This window comes from Cyprinodon tularosa, unplaced genomic scaffold (assembly GCF_016077235.1).
Source record: "Cyprinodon tularosa strain WSP-4 unplaced genomic scaffold, ASM1607723v1 ctg774, whole genome shotgun sequence".
In the NCBI taxonomy this organism is placed as follows: Eukaryota; Metazoa; Chordata; class Actinopteri; order Cyprinodontiformes; family Cyprinodontidae; genus Cyprinodon; species Cyprinodon tularosa.
Genome location: NW_024039534.1, coordinates 27,501 through 53,122, shown reverse-complemented (window position 1 = coordinate 53,122; position 25,622 = coordinate 27,501). Strand labels below are relative to the sequence as shown.

Below are 25,622 nucleotides of genomic sequence, written 5' to 3'. Positions count from 1 at the left end.
CAGCAGGGATAAACGTGACAGAAAATGGATGGAATTACTTTAATATTCTCTGTGACAGCAGATTAGATATCCCTTTTTCACTGCATATTAAACATCTTTTCTTTGGTGCTTCTAGTGCTGAAACATCTGGGACAAAATATTTGATTAATTATCTAATTTTGTTAGCTATATTTCACTAAATTCACAAAATAAAAACTAACCTCACAGTTTTCCTGTTCTGTCTGAGCTGTTTTCTGGTCTTGGAAGATGTGAGTAGATCAAATGAAGGGACAGGCAGCTAAACCCTGGAGGAAAGGCTGATGTCTGGTTCCTATTTTCAGCGGTTATATGGTGGATACTGGCTGGACGCTGCAGGGAAACACAGAGACATGCAGCCATACACGATCCCCGAGGGCAGTTAAAGAGATAACTGACTGAATCCAAATTCAATGCAGACTTTAATCCTGCATCATCTGCTTTATATCATAACTCATTTTCTCATCTTTCTTTTACTATTTTTGTCTGTTTGATCAAAATACATAAAAACTAGACAGAGGAGAAGAAGGAGCTGAGCTGGGCCCATAAAACTCTGTTTCCATGTATGGTTAATACAACTATTCCTTATTTCTGCACATTAATTATGTTTTTGATAAAAATCCTTTGGCTAAAATGCCATCAGAACGCTGATAATATTAAGTGTGTCTCAGCCCCCCCCCCCCCTTCAGTGTCCACCATATTGGATCAGTCCATTTGCTGCACATGTTCAGAAAGGTCCAAACAGACAGCAGCAAACCATTTGAAAACAAACGATGCAAAGAGCAGTGTTGCCAACTTAGCGCTTTAGTCGCTATATTTAGCCACTTTTCAGACCCCTCTAGCACTTTGATTTCTAAAAAGCTCCTAGCGCCAAATCTAGAGACTTTTTTCTGCTACTGGAAACTTTGGAGACAACATCTAAAAGCAGCGAACTCTGCTCTCCAGAGCGAGTAGATTGGTAACCCCGCCTCCTGCTCTCCTCTATCTTGTCTGCTGTCATGATTCATGCAGCTATTATTTCATCCAAATGAAAAATGGAGAACAGATAAGCAGATCATGGCTTGTCTACAGTGAAAAGAAGGACTGGGTTATTTACTTTGGCCTTTTTGGAAACACAGGAAGGAGCAATCAGCTAAGTGAGCTTAGTGCTTGGAAAAAATCTTTCATTCCTTTAGAGACAGCATGAAAAGTCAGCTGAGTACAAAACATAGAGAGGAAAACAAGAAGAAAAGGGACAAGAAGAGAGGGACACAACCTAGAACAGATAATGGATGTCTATTCTATTAACATTTCTCTATCTGGAGAATGGGTTCAGAGGGCCCCCTGCCCGTCTTTGCCTAGGGCCCCACATTTCCTAAATCTGCCCCTGGTGCTCATAGAGAATCTAGTAGAAATGCCTGTTTTTCTCCCATAGTGGGTCTCAGTGAAAAGGTAACAGACACATGGAAGCAAACAGGTAAACACAAGCCTAAAATAATCAAACTAAAAACAATAACAGTTCAGAAGGAGTAAAAATACATTTATCAGAAAACGCTGCAGTAATGAAACAGATCCTGAGTGCAACTAGATCGAGGTAACATCTTCGTAGCGAGAGCAGACTTCTTAAAAAAAAAGTGCCTTTAATTTGAGTTTAGTGAGGATCAAACGGTAAATATTATCAGGTCTGAAGCAAATATTTGATGTTTTTTTTATCTCCACTGCTTCGGTGGTTCAGCTGATGCTCAGACCAACAGCAGAGGAACTGAGTCACTTTCAGAATCTGGATTAACCTTTCAGCTTAAGGCAGCAGAGGCTGAGATGGAGTCTAGGACATAAACTGGACCTGGAGTTCTTAACAAGTGGGCTAATTCATGGAGTCTAAAGAGTTTTCCACCGTTCGAGGCCTTCTGTGATGAATTGTTCCACAGAGATTTCATGTGATGATTGAAGGTGAGGATGAGGAGGAGCAGGTTATCAAAGTTCTGCACAGGAGCGGTTTCTGTCCTGTGGTGAATGAATGACTGCAGCCTGGCAGAGAAAACCTGGGATCTCAGATGTTAGAGACGTTTCATCTCTCTCTCTTTAAACCTTCTCCTCCAACTGATGAAGATGAAAGAAATTCACTCCTGAAGGATTTTTCAAGATGCCCCAAAAACTGACGAGATGTTTCTGATTTCTGTCTCCGATTATGAGATTAAAGATATTTGAATTTACACAACGTTTCTGCTTTTAGCTTCTGAGATAGAGAGCAAACTGTCATGATGGGTTCACTGATGAGATAATAGTAAAAGTTTAACAAAGTTTATTGTTCACAAGCACATGGAATTATGTCAGGAACTGGTTCAGGCCTGGGGACTGGTTCACTGGAGTCTGTGTAGATAACAGAGCAGTTAGCCTTGAGAGCAATTGGGTGTGGGTTTGTGATGTTCAGGTTAATACCTTGAGGGTTCCGGTTTGAACTCAGAGAGAGGAGTTGTTGGGTCCAGAGAAGGTTTGTTTCAGCTGAGTCCGATAACTGCATCAGCGTCTTACTTCTAAAGAGGGTGCAGACCTTGGTTTTAGTTTTCCAGCTCTTAATCCAGAGCTGCATGGGAAATCCAGTGAAGAGGGTTTGGCTCAGAGGGCAGGCTCGGCAGTCTAAGCTCATCCAGAGCTCACAGAGAAAAACTGGTTTCCTGGAAACAGAGACACAAAAGGATTAGAGTCCTAGCAGGACTCAGAGGGCAATAAAAGATTCTCAGAAGGTTCTTTGGCTCAGGTGCTAACCAACTAGATTCAACACTGCGGCGTTGAGGCAAGGTCTGAAGACAGCTTTTATACTGTGGATCCTCTGATGATGAAACGAGCCACAGGTGCGTCGAAGGCTCGGCTCAGGAGGATCCACGGCGGACTCTGCTGGAGGAAGGTGGTACTTCTCCAGCTCCCAACACAAACTTTCCATCCATCCATCCATCCATCCATCCATCCATGGTAAAGTTGTTTATCTGATCATGTCTAAACTTCTGCAGAATATCAGAAATTTTTCATCAGAACCAGAAACAAACGTCCCAGAATCCCTGACTGTAAAGGTTAGCTGGTTGTTTTCTTTTGTGGCATTAAAGCTCGGTCTGAGGGATGCCACAGGCAGCCTGGGTGAGGATGGTTCTCTCTGACAGATGATGAGCCTGAAGGGTTTCTCCAAACCAAGTAAATGCCGTCACTCTGTGCCCTCATGTAAAATCAGGGGCTGATTTTATGTATTCACATGCATATGTTTATACTGTGCAGGCAGTGCTTTTATTTTATTTTATTTAGTTTTATTTATTTTAGTTATTTTATCTTTTTGAGCAGCACTTTGGAAACCTTGTGTTTATTGGAATTGTGCTATATAAATAAAGTGGATTGGATGTTCCAGTTGTTATGCAGTTTTGGAGCGCTCTGCAGAGACGTGTGAAAGCAGCACCTTCCTGCAGCCACTCTCCTCCCCAGGCTGTGGGCAGACGTGTTTACGGCCATGTGGGCGATAACTGCGGTTGGATGCGTTACTCCAGGCACAGACAGAGTCAAACTTTCTCTGTTTGGAGGCACGACCCACACTCTCTACCGATGTTCATCTTGCAGCGTTGTGTTTTTGCATGGTTGAATTATTTTCTTCAGAGATTTCAAGGAAACTTTATGGCGCGCTGAACCTGCCTCCAGCTCCTGTTGAAGGTGAAATCTAGTTTATCTATTCAGGAAGAAGCCTGCATGTCTGAGTTGGGTGGTTTCATGAAATATACAGTTGTTTTTATTGTTACTGCATTTTTTTTTGTCTGCTTTTGATACATGTTTCTGTCTAAATCTAAGGATTTTGGAAAAGTGTTTATGATTTCTTCTCTCAGCACCTAAAGCTGTTTTATCTTAAAGGACTCAGAGACTTCAATTATAATATTTATTTAACATTTATTTATCATTGCACAGTGAAATCTATCCTCTTTAAACCATCCCTTGGGGCAAGTCTGGTGGTCATGAGATGGTTTTCACATTGAGATATCGTTACTGAGACGTATGAGAGCCAGAATGTACCAAAATACATTTAAATATTTTATTCCAGTGAAATTAATAGATATAACATGTTTGTATTGATTTAAGAAATAATAATGATGATGATAACAACCTGCTTAGGTATATTCCTGGAACACAGTCGCATGGGACAAATCCTATGAGTTCAGTGAGATGATCCCAGCTTTTCCTCTCTGGGAGCGGTGGGCGGCCATTGTCCGGTGCCCGGGGATCAGTTTGAGGTTCAGGGTCTTGCTCAAGGACCCAGAGTGGAAGTCTGTAGGAATGAATGGGACTTAAACTCAGTACCTCCAGGACCCAAACGCAATGCTCTGACAACAATAGGCCACCACTCCCTAAATTTCAGACAGACAGTGAACCCACTGCCAAGTTTAAAACTACTATCTACTGGTTAAACATTAAATTTTTATTAATTTCAAACAGAGGAAAACTTTTAGGACCATTAATATAACAGAAGATCCACGGTTCCATGTCCTGTTCTCTTTGTGTCATATTTAGTACATGTCTTAAACATCTATGATAAATCTATAATAACAGGAACAGACCAGATGAAGCTACTATGAGAAAAAGCAGAGAGAGCAGAACGTTAGAGATTGAACTAACAGATTCTGCAGAGTGGGAGAATAGAGATAGAATGAAGCAGAATGATGAAAAAGGGGTCCCTATGTCCTCCAGCAGTCTAAGCCTATAGCAGCAGAACTATAGAGATAGATCAGGATAACCTGAGCCACCCTAACTAGAAGCTTTATCAAAAAGGAAAGTTTACTATTTTTCAGAGCATATTTTTTAGATACTCAACTACAAGTCAGGGTTCTCTATAAATCAGGAGTTGGATTATTCAATTCTATTCAGTTTATTTCTATAGCTCCAATTCACATCATGTCATCTCAGGTCACTTTCCAGTTCACCAGATCATCCAGTCAGACTGATTCAAAGTTTTCTATCTAAGGAAAACCAGCTGATTGCATCGACTCATTGACTCTTCAGCAATCCCTCACACTAAGCATGCTTGTAGCGACAGTGGAGAGGAAAAACTCCCTTTGAACAGGAAGAAACCTCCAGCAGAACCAGGCTCAGTGTGAGCGGCCATCTGCTGAGGCCCACTGGGGTTCAAGGCGACAGAAGCAGACATAGAAAAAGAAGCATAGATACAAAAGGCAACTGTCAACCAGCTCCACAGGCGGCCCCATCCAGGAAACACACAGCCAGGCAGACGAGCTCCGAGCCAGCTCCCATGTCAGAGGATGAAGAGAGCACATCCAGTTAGTCACAGTCAGAGAAACAGGACTAAACTGGAAAACAGGCCAAGCTCCAACATCTAGAAACAAAGGTGTTGATGGCAGCAGCACAGCTGATATTTCTCTGAGAAAAGTAAAAATCCTGTACAGACATCATATCCAATCATTGGCATTTCTAGCTCTGAATTTGGAGTGTAAATACTCTGGATAGTAATTAAATGTGCTTTAATAAAGACATCAGACTTCAATTTTTCCAGTGGAGATAACCTGCTTCACATTAAATATCTTAGGAATCATGTCATTAATTGCTGCCTGTTATGTTGCAGCTATAGACATATATTTGATGCAGACTAAAATTATGCAGCACAGAACATAAAAAATTAGAAAAAATCATTTGTATTAACCAGATATACTTAATATAGTGTGAGACGGTAAATCTAAATGTTTAGTCTAGGTCTAAATATTATATATATTTTATTTTAGACAAACCTTGTTTTAATTTTTAATATATATATATATATATATATATATATATATATATATATATATATATATATATATATTTTTTTTTTTTTTTTATTTCAGGGTTAAATTATGTTTAAGGAACAGATTATTATTAGAAATGTCTCTGAACCTTTCCTAGTTGTTGATTTTTATTCGGACCCGCTGATGTTTAATTGGTTGGCCCTGTCTTAGAGGATTGTTGTGGTGAGACGGAGCAGCAGAAGGAGTTTCATCTCTGCAGGAAGAGAAATGTCAGGCTGGCACATTTGGATTTCTGCACCTCGCCTTTTTCTCCAGGGAGAATTACGGTTCCTGTCACTCAAACCTGATTCACATCAGCGGCACCAGGCGCTGAAAACAGGCGCTTCCCAGCAGCCGGCTCTATCTGTCATCATTAAACAGGAAATAATGAGCGAGCAGGAAGCTCCACAGACCCCATTCAGTCTCAGCTCACAGCTTCTGAATCCACTGTGAGCAGAAAACAGCATCAGGCTGTGATGTCGGTCCTGTTTGCTGCTCAGACAGATCCAGCCATGTGGGACTCTTCAGGCACTTTGTTTCAGCTTCTCTGGAGTCACTTTCTTTTTTACACTTTATTTATAATTTAATGACATTTCTCAGAAACAAAACAATTCCAGTTACGGCACAGAGCTTCATATTTTATTAAAATACCTTTTCTAAATGTTTCTGTTTATTATTTGCTTTGGTTCATCTCTTAGATCAGAGCTGCAATTCTCAAAAACACGTTTAATAGTTTGTCGCAGAATAAGTTACATTTTTTAAACCATTTTTTTTATTGCTGTGCTTAAGTGCTTTTGGATTCTCAACTTGACTTTTTTTTCTTATAACTTTCCCTTCATTTCCAAGAAGCTGTTAGTTCCTTGTTCCTTCCGGTTCAGCTCAGCTTCTTAATCCTCTGTTGCTGTTTTTCATCCATCATGGCGGATAGCAGCCTTAGGACTGAATCTGGACGCCACTGATCTACATATTTAATGTCATTCCACCAGCGGTGTCAGAAGTTCACACATTTCTCACTTAAGTAGAAGTATAGAGACTGTAGTTTAAAAGGTGAAGTATCAACTTGACCTCTTTACTCAAGTGAAAAAGTATGCGCTCCAAAAACTACTTAAAGTATAAAAGTATAAAGTAACCTTTAAAAAAAAACAGCCAGATGCCGCTATATGAATTAAAAGCTCAATATTTCGACTATTTCTAAACATTCTCTGAGATAGGTCCAAGGATGAGGGAGGTCTGGCTGGTCTCCGTCTCCCGATACGCTCTCGCCTGTGTCCGACCTTTCAGACATTTCAACATCTTTTTCTGAATCCCACATTGTAGCATGGCATAGACAATTCACGTTAGCAGTTTGAAGAACACCTGCTTGCTTCTGATGATTTCCTTTAGCTAACCAATGAGTGTTTGCGTTCTATGACTCATCCAATCACACTAGTTTTCACTAGATGTGGGCGGAGCCAATGATCTGCATTGGATGGAGCACATGACGTGAAATAAAGATTTAGAAACATTAAACCGAAGCCAGGGAGGAATAGAAAGTACAGATACTGGTGTGAAAATGTACTGAGTAGAAGTCAGTAATGTTGTTGATGGAGAAATGGAGTAAATCATAGACACCTAAAAAGTGTACTTAAGTACAGTGACAAAGTATTTGTACTTCCTTACTTGACACCTCTGTGTTCAACAGATGAGAGAAACTCAGATCAGTTATCGTTTGTGGATTATAAATGCAGAGATGAGTTCTTGTAGGTTTAATGAGGAAAACATCATAAAAACAAAAAAACAAATGAGCAAAAGCCAGAAAATTTTAGAGAAAACTCACATAGGGAGCCAGAGACGAGGAAGCAACTAAACAACAAGGAACCAGCACTGAAAAATTGCACAGGTAGATTGTATATGGGAGACAGAACAAAGACTGGGCTAATCAGCTAATAGGGAGCAGGTGTGGATGGAGGAGACTAGAAGGGAGCTAGGGGAAAGGAGACAGGCACAAGGGGGCAACAGAGAGTAACTTAAGACTGCTCAAATATAACACAAAATGGAAGATAGACCAAAGATCAACAAAACTGTCTAAGTTCCAAAAGTGGAAACCCTTCATTTAAACACCTTTACCTTTAATTAACCTTTAATTTAACCTTTAATTTAAACACCTTTAAAGTCGCAGGATTCAGTTGGATCAGTCTGGTTCTGTAGTTCAACTAAAACCTCTGTTGTTGTTTAAATACAAGGAAAAATAAAATGTAGCTACATTAAAATATTTATTAGACCATAAAAGTTACATAAAGCAGATAGCATCTTTATTTCAGTTCGAGTTAGAGGTTCATTTTTCTATTATTTGGTCAATTTGAGATAAATTTAAAATTTAAATTTAATCTTAAATTTTCAAATATAAGCTTCTGTCTCCTTGAACCCCAGTGGGCCTCAGCAGATGGCCGCTCACACTGAGCCTGGTTCTGCTGGAGGTTTCTTCCTGTTCAAAGGGAGTTTTTCCTCTCCACTGTCGCTACAAGCATGCTTAGTGTGAGGGATTGCTGAAGAGTCAATGAGTCGATGCAATCAGCTGGTTTTCCTTAGGTAGAAAACTTTGAATCAATCTGACTGGATGATCTGGTGAACTGGAAAGTGACCTGAGATGACATGATGTGAATTGGAGCTATAGAAATAAACTGAATAGAACTGAATTGAATAAAAAAAAGAATGCAGTTTCTAGAGAGGTTAGAGAGCCGAGCATCTGCCTCTCGGAGGGAATCAAACTTTTAAAGAGTTTTGAAAAATACCAGGTTACAATAACAAAGACTGAATGATTAATTCATGGTATTTTGGTCACCATACGTGTTTTATGCACTGACTGGGTTTGCAAAGGTGAAGAATGATTAAAGAAATCTACAAAAGGGACAGAGAGAAAATCTGTGTTCTGCGATATTTACTTTAAATCCATCTAGTAATTGGCTCATTTAAAGGAGAAGTCCGGTCAGCAAGGAATAATCAATGGATCATTATTTATACCTAAAAGTAATACATTTACAGTGATTTAATGAATTTAGCGTTAATCAGTAAAATAAATAAAAACAATAATGTTCGTTGCGATCACTGAGTCTGGGAGCTACAGTGGCCCTGAAGTGCAAACTGCAACCACAAATCTAAAAGCGCAATTACATAAAGAAAAACAAAACTACATAAAGCAATGTGCAACTACATTAAGGAAAACACAATTACATTAACCTACCGGGAAAGGTAGGTACCAGTGGGAAACATGAGACATTGCTGATTGGACGACGGCGCCGTTTGACCCTTGAACCGGAAGTTGCGTCGTCTGAACAGTCCAGCTTCTTTTGTGTCTTCAGTGTACGCAAACTAACTGAAATTTGGTGATTAGTCTTGAACATATCCAGTATCACCTCGTACGTATGTCCTGATTCTAAATATTCCTGGATAACGGCAGCTATGTTTGGGGCGCCGACAATATCCATGTTTTCAAAAGCCGCAGCAGGCAGAATGACTTCCGGTTCAAGGGTCAAACGGCGCCGTCGTCCAATCAGCGATGTCTCATGTTTCCCACTGATACCTACCTTTTCCGGTAGGTTCATGTAGTTGTGTTTTCCTTAATGTAGTTGCGCTTTTAGATTTGTAGTTGCAGTTTGCACTTCAGGGCCACCGTAGGGAGCGGCCATTTTTGCCAAATATAGTAACCCCTCCCCCCTGCCATCTTCCAGCAGTGACGTCACGGTGCGGTAAGCCTAGCGCCATTCTCCCCGCTTTCCAAGCTAAATCAATGGGAACTACTAGACACATCTGCAATCAACAACAATTATTGAAGATTTCCAGAGGACTTCACCATTGAAATTCACCAGAGCTATAGTGAAACTGACAATGCCCACGTGCATGGCAGCTGGATGCTGGAATACATCGGGTAAAAGTGAAAAAAAGAGTTATTCCACCTTTCTGATTCCTGATCCTCCACGGACGGGTTGGTCGTTGGATCGCCAACTGGAAGAGGGAGGATTTGCCATCGAACTTCTGGCCAGAGAAAAAACCCGTAATATGTAGCCAACATTTGGAAGAAGAATGTTTTCAAGATGACTTGGATAATAGCGCGTTGTGACAAACACCAGATACAGCACTGGGACTCGATCAACAGCCGATACCGCACCGTGACAATGTCACTAACCAGTAGGTGGCAGTAGTGTTCTTTGACAAACATGGATGCCTCCAGTAAAGCACATTCACATGAAAATTACTCTGAATTAAAAACACTGATCATTTATTGAACAGGATGGAATCATTTCAGATTTAAAGAACTTTCAGAAGTTTGGATTCTGAATATGAGCGACTTTTCCTTTAAACTGAGGCTCTGTTTCTATCTCTTTGAGTCACAGTCTGACCAGGTAGATGGATGGATGGATGATGGAGGTTGTTTTATGATGAAACTCTGGTTGTTGGGTTTCTATTTTTCCTGTGTGTTTTAATTTGAAATCCCAGCGCTCCATGTCGCCTCCTTTTCTGCTCTCCTGTGCGCTAAAGTTGGCGCTCAGTCAAGGCGCAGTCTGTGGGAGGGGTCTGCAGACCTCTGGGTGACCGGCAGGCAGACCGGGTCCTGGATCTGAGTTCGGGCGGACTCTGCAGTCTGTTATCGGACCGCAGCGGCGGGATTCCGGTGCGTTTCCGTGTTGGCGGACTGCTGGGAGGTTCGGGAAGGGCGTGATCCCCGCGGAGGCGGAACAGGGAGAAAGTGAGCGGGTTTCCTCCTGGTTGATGTGAGTCTCTGAAACCATGAGGACTGAAGAGCTGCTCATTCTGGAGGCTGGAGAACTGTGCAGCAGCTAAACTTTAGAGTTCAGGGTGGATCTTTGCTCGCTCTGCTTCACGGACCGAACCGGACGCATGGGCTGCAGCAGCGGAACCAGACCGGGTCCTCATGGCTGATCTGGAACTGTTTCATTTGGACGGGGCCCCTTCAGCACCGCGGACAGTTCCCCGGGGAGCGGAGAAGGAAACCTCCTTCAGCCGCAGGAAGGATGAAGATCCGCAGCTTCTTCATCCTCAGCGGCAGCTGAGCCTGACAGCTTACAGCGAGCTGCTGGGAGAGGAGCAGGAGGAGCAGGAGGAGCAGGAGGAGGAAACCACAGAACTTTACCTTCTGTCCGAGGATGAGCTGTCCTCTGACGGCTCACGGAGCTCCGTGGACTACGGCTTCATCACCGCCGTGTCCTGCCTGGTCAGCGGCATCTCCCTGGTCGCCATCACCTACACCATCCCCAGGGACGTGCGCGTGGACCCGGACAGCGTGTCCGCCAGGGAGATGGAGCGGCTGGAGCGGGAGAGAGCCAGCGTGGGGGCCCATCTGGACCGATGCGTCATAGCGGGACTCTGCCTGCTGACCCTGGGGGGCGTCCTGCTCTCCACGCTGCTCATGGTCTCCATGTGGAAGGCGGAGATGATGCGGAGGAAAGCCTTTGCTTACTGCAAACATTCTGCCAACTTGTACGGATCCATGAGTCTTAGAGCGGGGTCCAGCTCGACCCTGGAGTCCTGCTCTACTGTCCCTGCAGCGGAGGAGGACCTGGAGGTTTTCAGCTGAATTTATGGACTAAATAAAACAAGACTTTAAACTAATTTATTTCACTTTCATTCAGCGCCTCTAAAAGATGCAACAAGAAGCAAGACTTAGGCAGGGGCGGATTTAGGAAATGTGGGGCCCTAGGCAAAGACAGGCAGGGGCCCCTCTGAATGGAGAAGCCAACACATAAAACAGCCCCCTTCTCCAGATAGAGAAATGTTACTAGAATAGACATCCATTATCTGTTCTAGGTTGTGTCCCTCTCTTCTTGTCCCTTTTCTTCTTGTTTTCCTCTCTATGTTTTGTACTCAGCTGACTTTTCATGCTGTCTCTAAAGGAATGAAAGATTTTTTCCAAGCACTAAGCTCACTTAGCTGATTGCTCCTTCCTGTGTTTCCAAAAAGGCCAAAGTAAATAACCCAGTCCTTCTTTTCACTGTAGACAAGCCATGATCTGCTTATCTGTTCTCCATTTTTCATTTGGATGAAATAATAGCTGCATGAATCATGACAGCAGACAAGATAGAGGAGAGCAGGAGGCGGGGTTACCAATCTACTCGCTCTGGAGAGGAGAGTTCGCTGCTTTTAGATGTCTCCAAAGTCTCCAGTAGCAGAAAAAAGTCTCTAGATTTGGCGCTAGGAGCTTTTTAGAAATCAAAGTGCTAGAGGGGTCTGAAAAGTGGCTAAATATAGCGACTAAAGCGCTAAGTTGGCAACACTGCTCTTTGCATGGTTTGTTTTCAAATGGTTTGCTGCTGTCTGTTTGGACCTTTCTGAACATGTGCAGCAAATGGACTGATCCAATATGGCGGACACTGAAGGGGGGGGCTGAGACACACTTAATATTATCAGCGTTCTGATGGCATTTTAGCAAAAGGATTTTTATCAAAAACATAATTAAGGAATATTTGTATTAACCAAACATGGAAACAGAGTTTTATGGGGCCCCCAGGAACTTGGGGCCCTAGTATTGCCTAATGGTAAATCCCTCCTGCTTTAGGAGATGTTCTCCTTCTAATCTGACTCAGAATGAGGAAAACTCTCAGACTATCTGACGGATGTAATCCATAGAAGACCTGAGGTGGTTTTCTCCTTTCCTGCTGGAACTAAAACATAAACTTTTCTCAGTGACAAAGTAAAACCTGATCGGTGAAACAAGCATCTGTAAATCTGTAAGTTTTAAAAACTAACCAGGTTTCTGACGCCCAGAGCCCAGATGGCATCATCATCATCATCATCATCATCTGGTTTGTTCTTAATCCATCGGTGAAAAACTAACTTCCTGCTTCAAACAGCAGATCAAAGGGGAAGCTTTGTAAATAATAAAAATGGATGCTATTCAGTGTTCAACTTTTTTAATAAATCATCTGTTTTGACTCTGTTTCCATTAATATGAGATTACCAGATTAATGTTGCTGATTTAATCCCAAAGCAGAGAAGCTGAGTTGTTACTGATCTCTCTGTGGATGAAGTTAGAATCAACCAGTGGAATAATTAACATTCACCTGCTCTAGACCATCAGTCACACAGGAGAAAGATTATAGTATAGTTTTATATCAGCAGGAAACAGAGTATAATTCAGTCAATCTAATCCAATCTCAGGGGAACTTTATTCTTTCTTTTTTAGTCGGTAAATCTGAACCAAAATGGAAAAGGAAGAAGTTTTTAAAAACAGCGATGATTCCAGAGAGGAGAAGATCTCAGAAAGCTGCTGATCTTCCCGGAAGTGGACGTCTCAGAAGGGAAGCTCAGAGAAACGCCTCACCTCAGGCTCTACAGGTCAAAGGTCATGACCCAGCACAGCTGATCAAAGGGTTTTATTGGATATCCACTGGATCCAAACGGATCATCAACGGGATCAGGATCCCAAACACAGCAGCTAAAGGGGCTAAAAATCTGCAGCGGCCTCAAAGTCCGGAGCTCAGTCTCTCTGAAAAGCTGTGGTGAAACCAGTGGTGAGTTGGTCTCACCACTGGAATCCAGTGGTGAGTTGGTCTCACCACTGGAATCCAGTGGGGAGCCGCAGTGCAGATAACAAACCTGGGGGTGGGGGGACTTCTGTCATCATAACAGGTGAACTGAGTCATTGGATTAATAACGACCCCCCCCCCCCCCCCCTTTGTGCAGAAGATGCTGTTAGCAAAGCATGAGCCCCCCCTTCCCATGTGACCCTCATGACCTCTGACCTCATTACTTTAATGGTCAGTTTGACTCCTCCTCTTATTAAAACAGCATCAGCAGAAGCTGCTGAGGTGCGTTTCTCTGCTCCCCCCATTAAGAAGCTGCTCCCATTTAGCCTTCGGGACTGGGAACAATGGTTTCTGACAGTTAAGAGGTTCTCACCAGTAACAGTGAATACATTAAAGCCCAAAGGCAGCCTGCCGGCGCTGCTTTGATTCAGGAACCTTCCTTTGTTTCATGTTTGAAGCAAAGAACGGACTGAAATTAGGGAGGAAGAGGAGAGCAGATTACAAGTCCTTCGTTAGGCTGCAGGATCTGAATAAATGGATAAAACAACAAATTAATTCTGCATCAGATTAATGCTGCAACAATAAACATTATTACATAAGAACCAAACAATAAACCGTCTGAATAATTAAAGAAATGTGAGTCATCAAGTAGAGATAGACTGATACTGACCGGTGCCAATACCAATTATTCTGACATTAATAACCAGTTCCCAATATGTGCTTCTGGTTTTAGGGGACTTATTTATTGTCACGATTTGGCTTTGGTTAGTTGACCCAAAAGCTGAGGCAGGGAGGCAGAGGTGCGTATATGTTTTTGCAAAAACTGGCACCAAAGGCTTCATGAGATTAGTTGGGTTCACCTTACATCGGGTAAGAATGTGGTGGCATATGTCACCCTACCAGGCGGCAAATTGCTTGTTCATGCTTGATTGTGACTGGTGTTGCCACTCCTACTGGTAACTTGCTTCTCCTCGTCTTTTCCTGGCTCCTCATGTATGTTTTCCCTGATGTCTCCTTGATTCAGTTTTTTTTTCTTCTGTATTTGCTGTTTTAGATTTCTGCCTCAGTTGCCTGTGAGAACTTTCATTAAATCAGAAAAACTCATCTCTGCCTACTAATCTCTGTATTTGGGTCCTCAAAACCTCAACCCAATTTGACAAACGCTGGCATATGTTGGATAAGTTATGAGCATTCTGTAACAACATAAGGCAAGTACGTCGAGAAATTTTGAGCTGGCATCCCGCTGTATTCCAGCGTCTGCCATCCGTGGTCCATCAGTTCCAGGTCAGTTATCTGATGGTCGACATCCGTTCAGTGTCAGTTCCTCATCAGTCGTGGCGTCTAGCTGATCCTAAACCTCTGAGTAACTTATCCAGAACTTCTCTCCAACATATCAGCGTATCTGACGTGTTCCAGACGAGCGCTGAACGTGTTTCTAACTTCCAGCTACTGTATAATGGCGTATTGGCAGCGTTTTGGTATAAAGGGGGTTCACAGGAGGAAACCGTCAGTTCTCCTCCAGACTTCATCCCCATCATAGGGTGAGCCAGAAGGTGAGTGATGGATCCTCCCTGCGTTCACGCCCACCACCAACACACTTCCTAGCAGACATGACGCTCAATCTGCTGACACCAGAAACCTTCTATACAGCAGCTAGGTTTATACAGCGATTAAAGAAATCTTTTTATGTGGGCCGGGTGTCATGGTCTTAGTTCTGTTAAGTTTTCTGTGGGTTTTCAGTTTCACGTCGATCCATGTTTTTCTTTGTATTCTAGCTTTATTGATGTTTTCTGGTTATATTTGAGCTCTTAGGTTTTTCTTTGCTTGCCCTCTGTCGTCCTCCTGTGTTGGTCTCCTTTTCCCTAGCTCCTTCTAGAATCCTCTGTCCACACCTGCTCCCAATCAGCTCATTAGTTCTGTGTTGTTTGGTCTTCCATACATTCTCTCCCTGTGCGGTTCCTCAGTGCTGGTTCCTCTTTTTTTCCTGGCTCCCCATGCTTGTTTTCCCTGATGTCTTCATGGTTCCGGTTTTTTGCATTTTTAGGTTGGATTTTTGGATTCCTGCCTCTCTTGCCTGTAAGAACTATATTAAAACTACAAGAACTCACCTCTGCATTTGGTTCCTCAAAACCTCAACCAAACCCGACACCTGCCGCCTCCAGGTGCATCGCTGCCCCCCTCAGGACACTGACTTGCGCTAGCCTGATAAACCAGACTAAATGTGAGATTAAATGTGTATTTTAGTCTGGCCCCGATGAATGAGACATCATAAGATTGTTGATGAGAACAACCCATTGTTTTTCTATCTATGCTTCTTCTTCTATGTCTGCTTCTGTCTCCTTGAACCCCAGTGGGCCTCAGCAGATGGCCGCTCACACTGAGCCTGGTTCTGCTGGAGGTTTCTTCCTGTTCAAAGGGAGTTTTTCCTCTCCACTGTCGCTACAAGCATGCTTAGTGTGAGGGATTGCTGAAGAGTCAATGAGTCGATGCAATCAGCTGGTTTTCCTTAGATAGAAAACTTTGAATCAATCTGACTGGATGATCTGGATCTATAAAGTGACCTGAGATGACATGATGTGAATTGGAGCTATAGAAATAAACTGAATAGAATGGAATGATTTTCAGGTTGGCTTTAGCAGTAAAGGCTGCAGCAGCTGCTATGTTTCATAAATAAGCTGCTTTACTTGCTCTGTTTCAGCCAGAGGACATAAACTACAAACTGTTGGAGTAAAAATGATTAAATGTCACAAACTGCTCAAAAACTGAGCAGAACCATCGCTGCTCGTTCACCAAATGTGCCTCCTCTGCAGAAACCTGCTCCAACAGATGGGCGCTCACACTCACACAGTCACCCCCCCCCCCCCATGCATGGAGCCGGTCGGGGCAATCACTCAGCAAAGCTGGCAGCAGGAAATGGAATTAGCGGCTGAAGGGGGTCAGTGGATCAGGGTGTGGTTCTGACTCTGGGGAAGCAGAGGGCGTCTCCATCAGGGTGGGGCTCATCAGCTGCTGTCACACAGAGAGAAAAGCTCCCACTCTGCTGATGTGATAAATCAGGGGGCAGAAGAAGTGACTCAGTTCTAACACTGCCTTTAGTTAACGACTTCTCCAATAACGTTTCCCGTTACTCTGATGGTTGCGTGGCAACAGCAGGCGGACTCAGCCACCGCTCCAAGGAGGCAGCGCACAAGGGGAGGGGAAGAAGTTAGAAACTAAATCACATCTTCATCATCTGTGTGCTTTGCTGCTTCAGCTCAGAGCTTTAAAACCCAGAAAGCTGAAGAAAAGCTGGCGCTGAACCCCCTCCTGATGTCTGTCAGAGGTTCACCTGATTCTCTGAGGAGGGGCAGAAGCCATCAAGCAGATGTGAAGGAATCTGCTCCCTGAACCCCAGCGAGATGACAGAGTTTGCAGCGATTAACCTGCTGCAGGTGGAGCGGAGCCCACATGCTTTGGTCCTGGAGAAACCATAGAAACGGAGTCAGCCCGTTGCTATGGAGGGACCCAGATGCTCTCCTTTTGATTTGTGTCTCTGACGCCAGCGGTGGCGCCTGGGAAACGGCCCTCTCCCCCTGCAGAGGTTCTCTTTGTTTAAACAAGAGGAAACATCTCCCCTGCAGATCACACATAAAGCTGCAGTCAGGAGGTGTGCTGGGCCGTTTCAGGCTCCAGAGGAATGAAAAGTGCAAATGTTTGCTTTCACTTTATTACCTCCTGATGAAGCCTTTCAGCTGCCTGGTTACGCTGCCCCCCCCTCTCTGTGCTGGGATCAAATTATTGGACTGCACCCGTCTGTCGTGCTTCTGCCAGGAACTAAAAAGAGAAAAAACAGAGCTTCATCTGTGCGAGGAAGTGGTGGGAGTCAGAAACCTCCTGAAGGCAGGTCCAGAACAGTCAGGATCTCATGGGAAAACCGTCTTCAGTCGGTTCATTCATTCACCTTCACACCTGCTGCTAGAGAACCAAAGCAGGATGTGAAGGTTTGTTGCTCACCTCTAACCCGAGATGCAGATCTTCCACCTTCTGGTCTGTGTGTCATCTCCTAATCCACCTCAGAGCAACATCAGTTACCATAGCGATGCAGACGACACCCAGGTGTTTATCTCCATGTCACCAGGTGACTGTGAACCCATAGAAATCAACGTATGGATGAACGACATTTTCTCCAAGCATGGAGAAGCAGCTGTTCCCCTGGCTGGGTCTAGGTCAGGCCTCCCCAAAGCCGCCCCTGGAGGGCCGCTGTCCTGCAGGTTTTAGAGGTTTCCCTGCTTCAGCACTGCTGGTTATGATGATTGGAATTGAGCAAATGCTAATCAGAAGAGAAACCTCTAAAACCTGCAGGATAGCGGCCCTCCGGAGCGGCTTTGGGGATTCCTGGTCTGGGAGGAATAAGAGACCAACATACGTCTAGACAGGGATATTTAAAGTACTTCCAGAAGTTTGAATTCTGAATATGAGCAAACTTTTCCTTCAAATGTCTTGGAAACAGAAGAACATGAAGGGTCTCAGTTGAGATGAGGAACATCAGAACATTTATCAGTCCACCGGACGTTCTGCTGTCTCTGGAGCTCAGCTGGTGTCAGGAACCGCTGAGCAGAACATTAGAACATCCGTTTTCTGAATGTTGGTGTTTAGTGAGTCAGCAGAACCACTGAGACTGGAACAGGCCCAGAAGATCAGAGGTTCTGGTTCCGATGAAGGAATATTTCAGTTCTTAAAGAGACGCTGCAGAACTTCATCAGGAAGACAAAAGAAGAGGAAAAATGGATCCAGATCACTGAGAGAGGAATTACAGATCAAGTTCTGGATCCATCAAACGCTGAATAAAGACATAAAGCAGGAGTTCTGTAGGTTCTGATCGGACTGAGGAGGTTCTGGAGGTTCTGGAGGTGGATGAATCTCACATCAGGACATTTTTACCTCCCTGCCGTTGGCCTCTCACCATCGCGACCATATTTAGAAACTCCTGACGGCTCAGAGAGAGAGATGAATCTCTCCACTCTGAGATCAATAACGTCTATCTTTACCTCATCATATCTAACCAGGTCCTTCCAGGTCCAGAAGGGGAAACACTGATTAAACAGAAAGTTATTCTGAGTCTGAAGCTAAAGACGTTTTCCTCCTGGATGACTCCCTGCTGATTTCTATCCTAGAATCACCAGCAGGAGCCTTCAGGCTTTCTTTAGACGATCAATTAAGTGCAATTATTTACACCCCCCCCCCCCCCAACTGGAAACAGTCATTGATCAGGCGGCTGTGGAGAATTGATGTTCGAACATCAGCTGAGCTGCTCCACCAGGAAGAGCAGAAGTTCCCAGGTCAGTTTCCAACGTTTTCCTAGATGAGATCTGATCCAGAGGGCAGCAGATGTTGCTCCAAATTACCATGGTCCCATACCATGATGCAACCTCCTACCATGGCAGAGCCTGCCAGAAGGGACTGGATCCGGACAGAACTGATCCACCTGATCCCAGAACATCCGACAGGAAGAGAACATTCGGCTTCTTCTCTGCTCTGGGAATCAGACTGTGGATGTTCAGCTGGATGAAGGTTCTCCAAACCAGTCGGTGCTCCATGAGGTTCTAACAGCAGCAAACGGGTGATTTAGAAATAAAGTCCTAATAAGGTTCTTTGTTTTCTTGCACTTTGCTGCCAAAATCCATGAAAGGATGGAAATAAAAAACCGAACCAATGAGAAAGAGAGACATGAAAGCGGGTTATCAAGAACATCCAGAATCAATGGAATTAATTTCTGATCTATGGCCTATTGAACACATCATCCCCACACTGAAACATGGTGGTGGCAGCATCATGCTGTGGGAAGCTGGTCAGAGATGAGAGATTAAGCTAAATCAGGACAATCATGAAAGAAAACCTGCTAGAGGCTGCAGAACCAGAATGAACATCCAGACAGAGTGGCCTAGTCAAAGTCCAGACCTGATCTCATTCATCAACAGGAAGACTTAAAAAGTGGTGTTCTGTTGCTTCATGTCCATCAGATCCAATCCCATCAAGGTTTTAATGGAAGTGAATATTTTTACCGCTCCGTCTGTTTGAACCAACAATTAAAGCAACTGAAGCTCAAACATTAAAGCAAACATCCTGAGAAGCCTGAAGCTGGAAACGCAAAAACGTTTTTAAAACATGTTCTTCATTTTTGGAACAAATTTCTCTCCATAAATTACCGGTGCATACTTAACCCTGACCTTTGACCTAAACCTGTTAGCATAGAAGGAAGTGAGGACCAGCCAAATGTCCTCACTTTGATAGGGAAATCAGAATGTAGGTCCCCACTGTGATGCTAAAACAGCCGCAGACACACACCGGCATGGCCTGAGGCGCCGCTGGCAGCGGCCCAGAGCGGCCGGTGAATCATGGCGCCGTCCACGTTAGCAGCTGCTGCTTCGTTAGTCCGATGTGCAGCCAGACAGTTAAAAAGGAGAAAGATTTAAATAAATCTGTCAGATTTTCATTTGATTTAATGAATAAACAGGAAACACAGAGAGAGAGAGAGAGAGAGAGAGAGAGAGACCCCACAGCAGGTTTCCTCCTCCTGCCGTCCGACTGCAGCTCCCTCAGTGCCTTTGAGCAAGGCATCTTAGAGGTCCCACTGTCCAGCAACCTTTGGGCGCCTCCCCGCTGCTTGGTCAGGTTCTGGTGTCTGAGGAGGGATCCATCCTGGACTTCCTGTCTGACATCCTGGGGGTGGGATGTGTGAACTGGCCTGGAAACGCTCCACTCTGCTGCTTATGATCTGAACTGATTGGTCATTTCCTCCAGAGATGCTTCCAACCTGCAGACTGGTTGGATTCTCACCGTGAAAGGAGGACATTTTGCTCTGACAGATCCGAGCGGTGAAAAGGCAACAGCAGCAGAGGCTGAGCAGAGCCAGCTGTCCGATGCTGGACATAAAATACAGACGGTCCCTCAGAGGCCCGCTCAGCAAAGCTGAAAGGAGATCCTGGATCAGAGTCTGCAGAGAAAATAAAGCCCCTAAAGCATCGGATCAGCATTTCCCCAGAGATCAGGAGGAAAAACTCACAATAAGGATTTTTTTCCTCACTTTCTGATCCAACAATCTGTTTTTATCCCACAACAGTTTAGATTAAGAGCGGCTTCATCCTGGCAGCTCCTGCTGTAAATCTGATGGGTTTCCTCTGTGTTTGGTGACAGCATGAACAGCTGCAGCAATATCCCATTTTTAGATATTTATGTTTGCCTGCAGTTTCTCACACTTCAGACTAATCCTGTTTCCAAAGCAGGACTGCGTGAAATTAAGCTGTGAGCAGCAGATTACAAAGAGCTGCAGACTAGGAAACAGGAAGTGAACTGGATAGAGAGTGATGGTCTGAGCAGCTCTGAGCCGTCAGTATCTAACCTGCAACGAACAGAACAGACAAAGACCCCTGAGCTGCTGTCAGACGTTTCCTTTAACTAGTTAAGATCATGAATGTCATTAGTGTTGTGATTAAAATGCTTCTTGTCAGGGTTCTGTGATACCCTCAGTGCTGTCTGCAGGCTGCGTGTGTTTAGAAAACTTTCTACCCTTATTGTTAACTTCTAAACTTTTATTAGAGGGAGGACATAGGGACCCCTTTTTCATCATTCTGCTTCATTCTATCTCTATTCTCCCACTCTGCAGAATCTGTTAGTTCCATCTCTAACGTTCTGCTCTCTCTGCTTCACAGCCTGTTCACAGCCTGTTCACTGCCTGTTCACAGCCTGTTCACTGCCAGTTTACAGCCTGTTCACAGCCTGTTCACTGCCTGTTCACAGCCTGTTCACTGCCTGTTCACAGCCTGTTCACAGCCTGTTCACTGCCTGTTCACTGCCTGTTTACAGCCTGTTCACTGCCTGTTCACTGCCTGTTTACAGCCTATTCACAGACTGTTCACTGCCTGTTCACAGCCTGTTCACTGCCTGTTCACTGCCTGTTCACAGCCTGTTCACAGCCTGTTCACTGCCTGTTCACAGCCTGTTCACAGCCTGTTCACTGCCTGTTCACTGCCTGTTTACAGCCTGTTCACTGCCGGTTTACAGCCTGTTCACTGCCTGTTCACAGCCTGTTTACAGCCTGTTCACTGCCTGTTCACAGCCTGTTCACAGCCTGTTTACTGCCTGTTCACAGCCTGTTCACAGCCTGTTTACTGCCTGTTCACAGCCTGTTTACTGCCTGTTCACAGCCTGTTCACTGCCTGTTCACAGACTGTTCACAGCCTGTTCACTGCCTGTTCACTGCCTGTTTACAGCCTGTTCACCGCCTGTTTACAGCCTGTTCACTGCCTGTTCACAGCCTGTTTACAGCCTGTTCACAGCCTGTTTACTGCCTGTTCACAGCCTGTTCACTGCCTGTTCACAGCCTGTTCGCAGCCTGTTCACTGCCTGTTCACTGCCTGTTTACAGCCTGTTCACTGCCTGTTTACAGCCTGTTCACTGCCTGTTTGAAGCCTGTTCACTGCCTGTTCACAGCCTGTTCACAGCCTGTTTACTGCCTGTTCACAGCCTGTTCACAGCCTGTTCACAGCCTGTTCACTGCCTGTTCGCAGCCTGTTCACTGCCTGTTCACTGCCTGTTCGCTGCCTGTTCGCAGCCTGTTCGCAGCCTGTTCACAGCCTGTTCACTGCCTGTTCGCAGCCTGTTCGCAGCCTGTTCACAGCCTGTTCACTGCCTGTTCACTGCCTCTTTACTGCCTGTTCACAGCCTGTTCACAGCCTGTTCACTGCCTGTTCACTGCCTGTTTTCTGCCTGTTTACTGCCTGTTCACAGCCTGTTCACTGCCTGTTCACAGACTGTTCACAGAGAACAAGATGAAGATTGAAGTTTGGAAACATAAAGGAAATTAAAAAATAAAAACTCCTGAGAGGCAGAGAGGTGGAGGCTGACAGCCGAGGACGTAAAAAGGTGGTTAGAGGAAAGAAGTTCAGATGAAGAAAAGAAGCGAATGAGATTATCTGGAAAATAATTCTAAATTCAGAATTAAAGATAAAAGGGGAAACATTAGAATAGTTTGGCTTTTCAGAGAGATTCACAAAAATAATAGGGGAGAATGACTGCAACTTTGAACATTTGTTACTGACTTTCAAACCGAAGAGCAAAAAAGCAAAACAAGGCATTTTGGTTTGAAAACATCAGTAAAAAGATGAAAAGTATGATAAGAAATAATAGAATTGAATAGAATAGAATAGAATAGAACTTTATTGATCTCACAATGGAGAACTTCACTTCTGACATCGGCTCTTATAAACAACAGAAGCTGCACAGAGGAGGAAAATGTGCATGAAGTAAAAACAGAGCATGGCAGAAAATAAAGGAGAGATTTAAGGTGATTTTAATTCTCAGTATCTTCTGTCCAGTAAAGTGGCAGCAGGTTAAATGCAGTTTCTGGTTTGTTACATAGATAAATAGTATAAGTTATTGCAGTGTTATTCCAGCAGGTTATAGTGCGGAGGCCCCTGGATGTTCATGGGGAGTGAGGGGGGGTTCTTCTCCTGAGGTCCATCACCATCTCCTTGGTCATGATGGCCGATCGAGTCTCCAGCTCCTTCCCCTCAGAAACAGCCTGCAAGTCATTGGAGAACTTCTGGAGGTGGCAGCGTTCTGCATTGGAGGTGAAGTCTGAGGTGTAAAAGGTGAAGAGGAACAGAAACAGAACGGGGCCCTGGGGGCCCGGTACTGCAGACTGCCCCCTCTGACTGACAGCTGTGCAGCAGCTCGTACTGATGGCGTTCAGTGAGGTAGTTGATGGTCCAGGCAGACAGATGTCAGTCACCTCCAGCTCCCCCCTCAGCAGCTCTGCTCTGATGGTGTGGAAAGTATATTCACCATATTCTGTGGTGATCTTTGTAACGCATTAACTGACTCAATAGAGGAAATATCAGGGTAAATGATTTGGGATATTAGTACTGTTAGTATTTAAAGCAGAATAGTAAATAAATAACCAACCTACAGTTTAGACTGACAGAAAATGTTTGACCTATAAAAATTAGGACACAAAGTATTGAATTTAATTTTATTTATTGACCAAACACTTACTTTACACCATAATTTACAAAAAATAAATTTAAGAATCCTTGAAGGTGATTTCCTGGATTGTTTCTCTCTCTGCACTTATCAAAAGTCTAAAGCTCCCCCTGCTGGAGGCTACCTGTTACTACTCATCAGGAGGAAGAGTTTTAATGTAAAACAGGGATACCTGAGTCTGCTCCTCCTGCAGTTGTTCTGTTACCGCTAAATATGTAATAAATATAGATTTTTAAACAACAAAAGTCTGTGATTTTCTGTACTCGTACCTGGTGTCTCCCGCTTCATCCAGGACGTCGTCATGTGGGCAGGTGTCCCAGTAAAGGCTCCCATTCTTTCCTCTTCCCAGACTCCTCCAAGGCGCTTCCAGGCCAGCACAGAGACATAGTCCCTCCATGGTGTCCCGGGTCGTCCCCTGGTCCTCCTCCTGGAGGAAGCAGCTGGAACGCCTCAGAGGTGATGCGTCTAAGGGGGAATCCAAAAAAGATGTCTGATCCTCATAGCTTACTCCTCTGGATGTGGAGGAGAAGCTGCTCTCCTTCGAGCCTCCCTCTGATGACCGATCTCCTCACCCTCTCTGTAAGGGAGAGTCCAGCCACCCTGCAGAGGATGCTCAGTTCAGCCACGTGGATCTCGTTCTTTCGGTCATGATCCAGATTCAGTGAGCGTAGGTGAGGGTAGGAACATGGTTGGTCTACATTCCTATGCCTGTCCGGTTTCCTCTTCTCCTGGTGGACAGCTCCACCCCTCACATCATCCGAGTGTCTAAGAGAAGATCGGAAGATACGACTATAAAGTAGACTATCAACCTCCAGCCTTGGGTGTCCTGGTGTCGGGTGTGCCGATGGACAATCTGTGACCCCCCTTTACCAGTCTCATCCACATGGGGAGAGTCAATCAGTTCCACCCCTGCCCTCCGTCTCCCTCCATGGGCCACTCCAGATTAGAGGAGAATCCAACCAATGTTGAGGAGTTGGGTTCCTGGTCTTTGCACCAGCACCTCACTGTTCACCCTGCAGGTGGTGGGCCAACTGGGGGATAACCCCGCCTAACGTCTTCAGGGTGAGCCCTGGCCGGGCCAGGGGAGGAAGAACCCGACCACCAACAAATACCAACCTTGGGCCTGGCCCCACCATACCAAACTTTTGGTCATTATAAGGGATCTCTGAGCCGCCGTTTGTCCGACCTCTCACCCAGAGCCTGTTTTCCTTGGGAGACCTTCCCATGGGCATTTAAACCCCCGACACCTCTGCTATCATCCAGGCTCTGAAACCCCTCCCCCATGTTAACATGGCGGTTCATGGACGGGGTGATGATGTGATTTTTCGATTACTTTAAAAAGCTCTGGAACTAAACAGTGGGTAGCACTGCTGCCTTGCAGCAAGAAGGTTCCGGGTTCGATTCCCGGTTCTGTGTACGATTCCTGGCCCGTGGTCTTTCTGCATGGAGTTTCCATGTTCTCCCTGAGCATGCGTGGGTTCTCTCCGGGTACTCCGGCTTCCTCCCACAGTTTACAATCAATGCTATGATCTGCTAAAGGAGGAAGTTAAAGGAACAACCTCTGGATTGTTCCTTTAACATGAAAATTTAAACGGACGAACGGGTCCAACCCTTTGGAATGGGGGTCGTTCAGCTGCTTTTATTGTGACCCCCCAGGGGTTGCGCAACCCCAACCCCTGTTCAAGAGAGGAGAAGACCTTGCCTGTTCATCCAGGCCAACTATTCCCTCTAACAACCCCCCTTTCAGAGACATAGACAGGTATGGGGCATTGCAGGCTAACAAAGAAGCCAAACGACCCCCATTCCAAAGGGGGGGACCCGTTCATCCGTTTCTATCTGCATGTTTTCTAAACTAAAACCAGGCTTTGTTGGGCTGCTGGATAAAACCTGGAACTAAACGCTATTTCTGACATTTGGATTGAAAAAAGCTTCCTGGATGGAAGAGAAACGTCTTCAATCTTGGAAACAAAGTGGATTTATTTTAATTTATTTTTTTGGAATAACCAGAGAGATCCTTAGCCTCTGCTGGTTTATCTAAGCATGCAGTCATAAGCCTGAAAATAAGTGATCTGACTGAAATATGTGCAGAATATTAATGAAGAAGAGGAGGATAAAATTCAGCTTCTGGCACAAAGTTAATATAAAAAGTTCAAACAAAAATAAATGTTTTGTTTTTTCCTCTCAGGTTAAATTTGGAGCTGGGTATTTTTTGTCCTCTAGGTGGCAGTAGAGGTCTTTCTCTTTTGCTCTGAATGCTTGTTCTTTATGTTGTAGATTTTTTTTC

General features: G+C 44.5%; 1 protein-coding gene across 1 annotated transcript; it reads left to right on the top strand.

Annotated features, from left to right (window-relative positions):
- Positions 1-10,287: 10,287 nt before the first annotated feature.
- Positions 10,288-11,530, top strand: LOC119773663 (transmembrane protein 74). Its single transcript, XM_038270754.1, has one exon. It carries the CDS (start codon positions 10,708-10,710, stop codon positions 11,368-11,370), a length of 663 nt encoding a protein of 220 aa, XP_038126682.1. The 5' UTR covers positions 10,288-10,707; the 3' UTR covers positions 11,371-11,530.
- Positions 11,531-25,622: the final 14,092 nt, after the last annotated feature.

What these genes read in the sequence shown, in the direction of transcription:
- LOC119773663 (XM_038270754.1), top strand. Translation starts at nt 10,708, where the DNA reads ATGGCTGATCTGGAACTGTTTCATTTGGACGGGGCCCCTTCAGCACCG.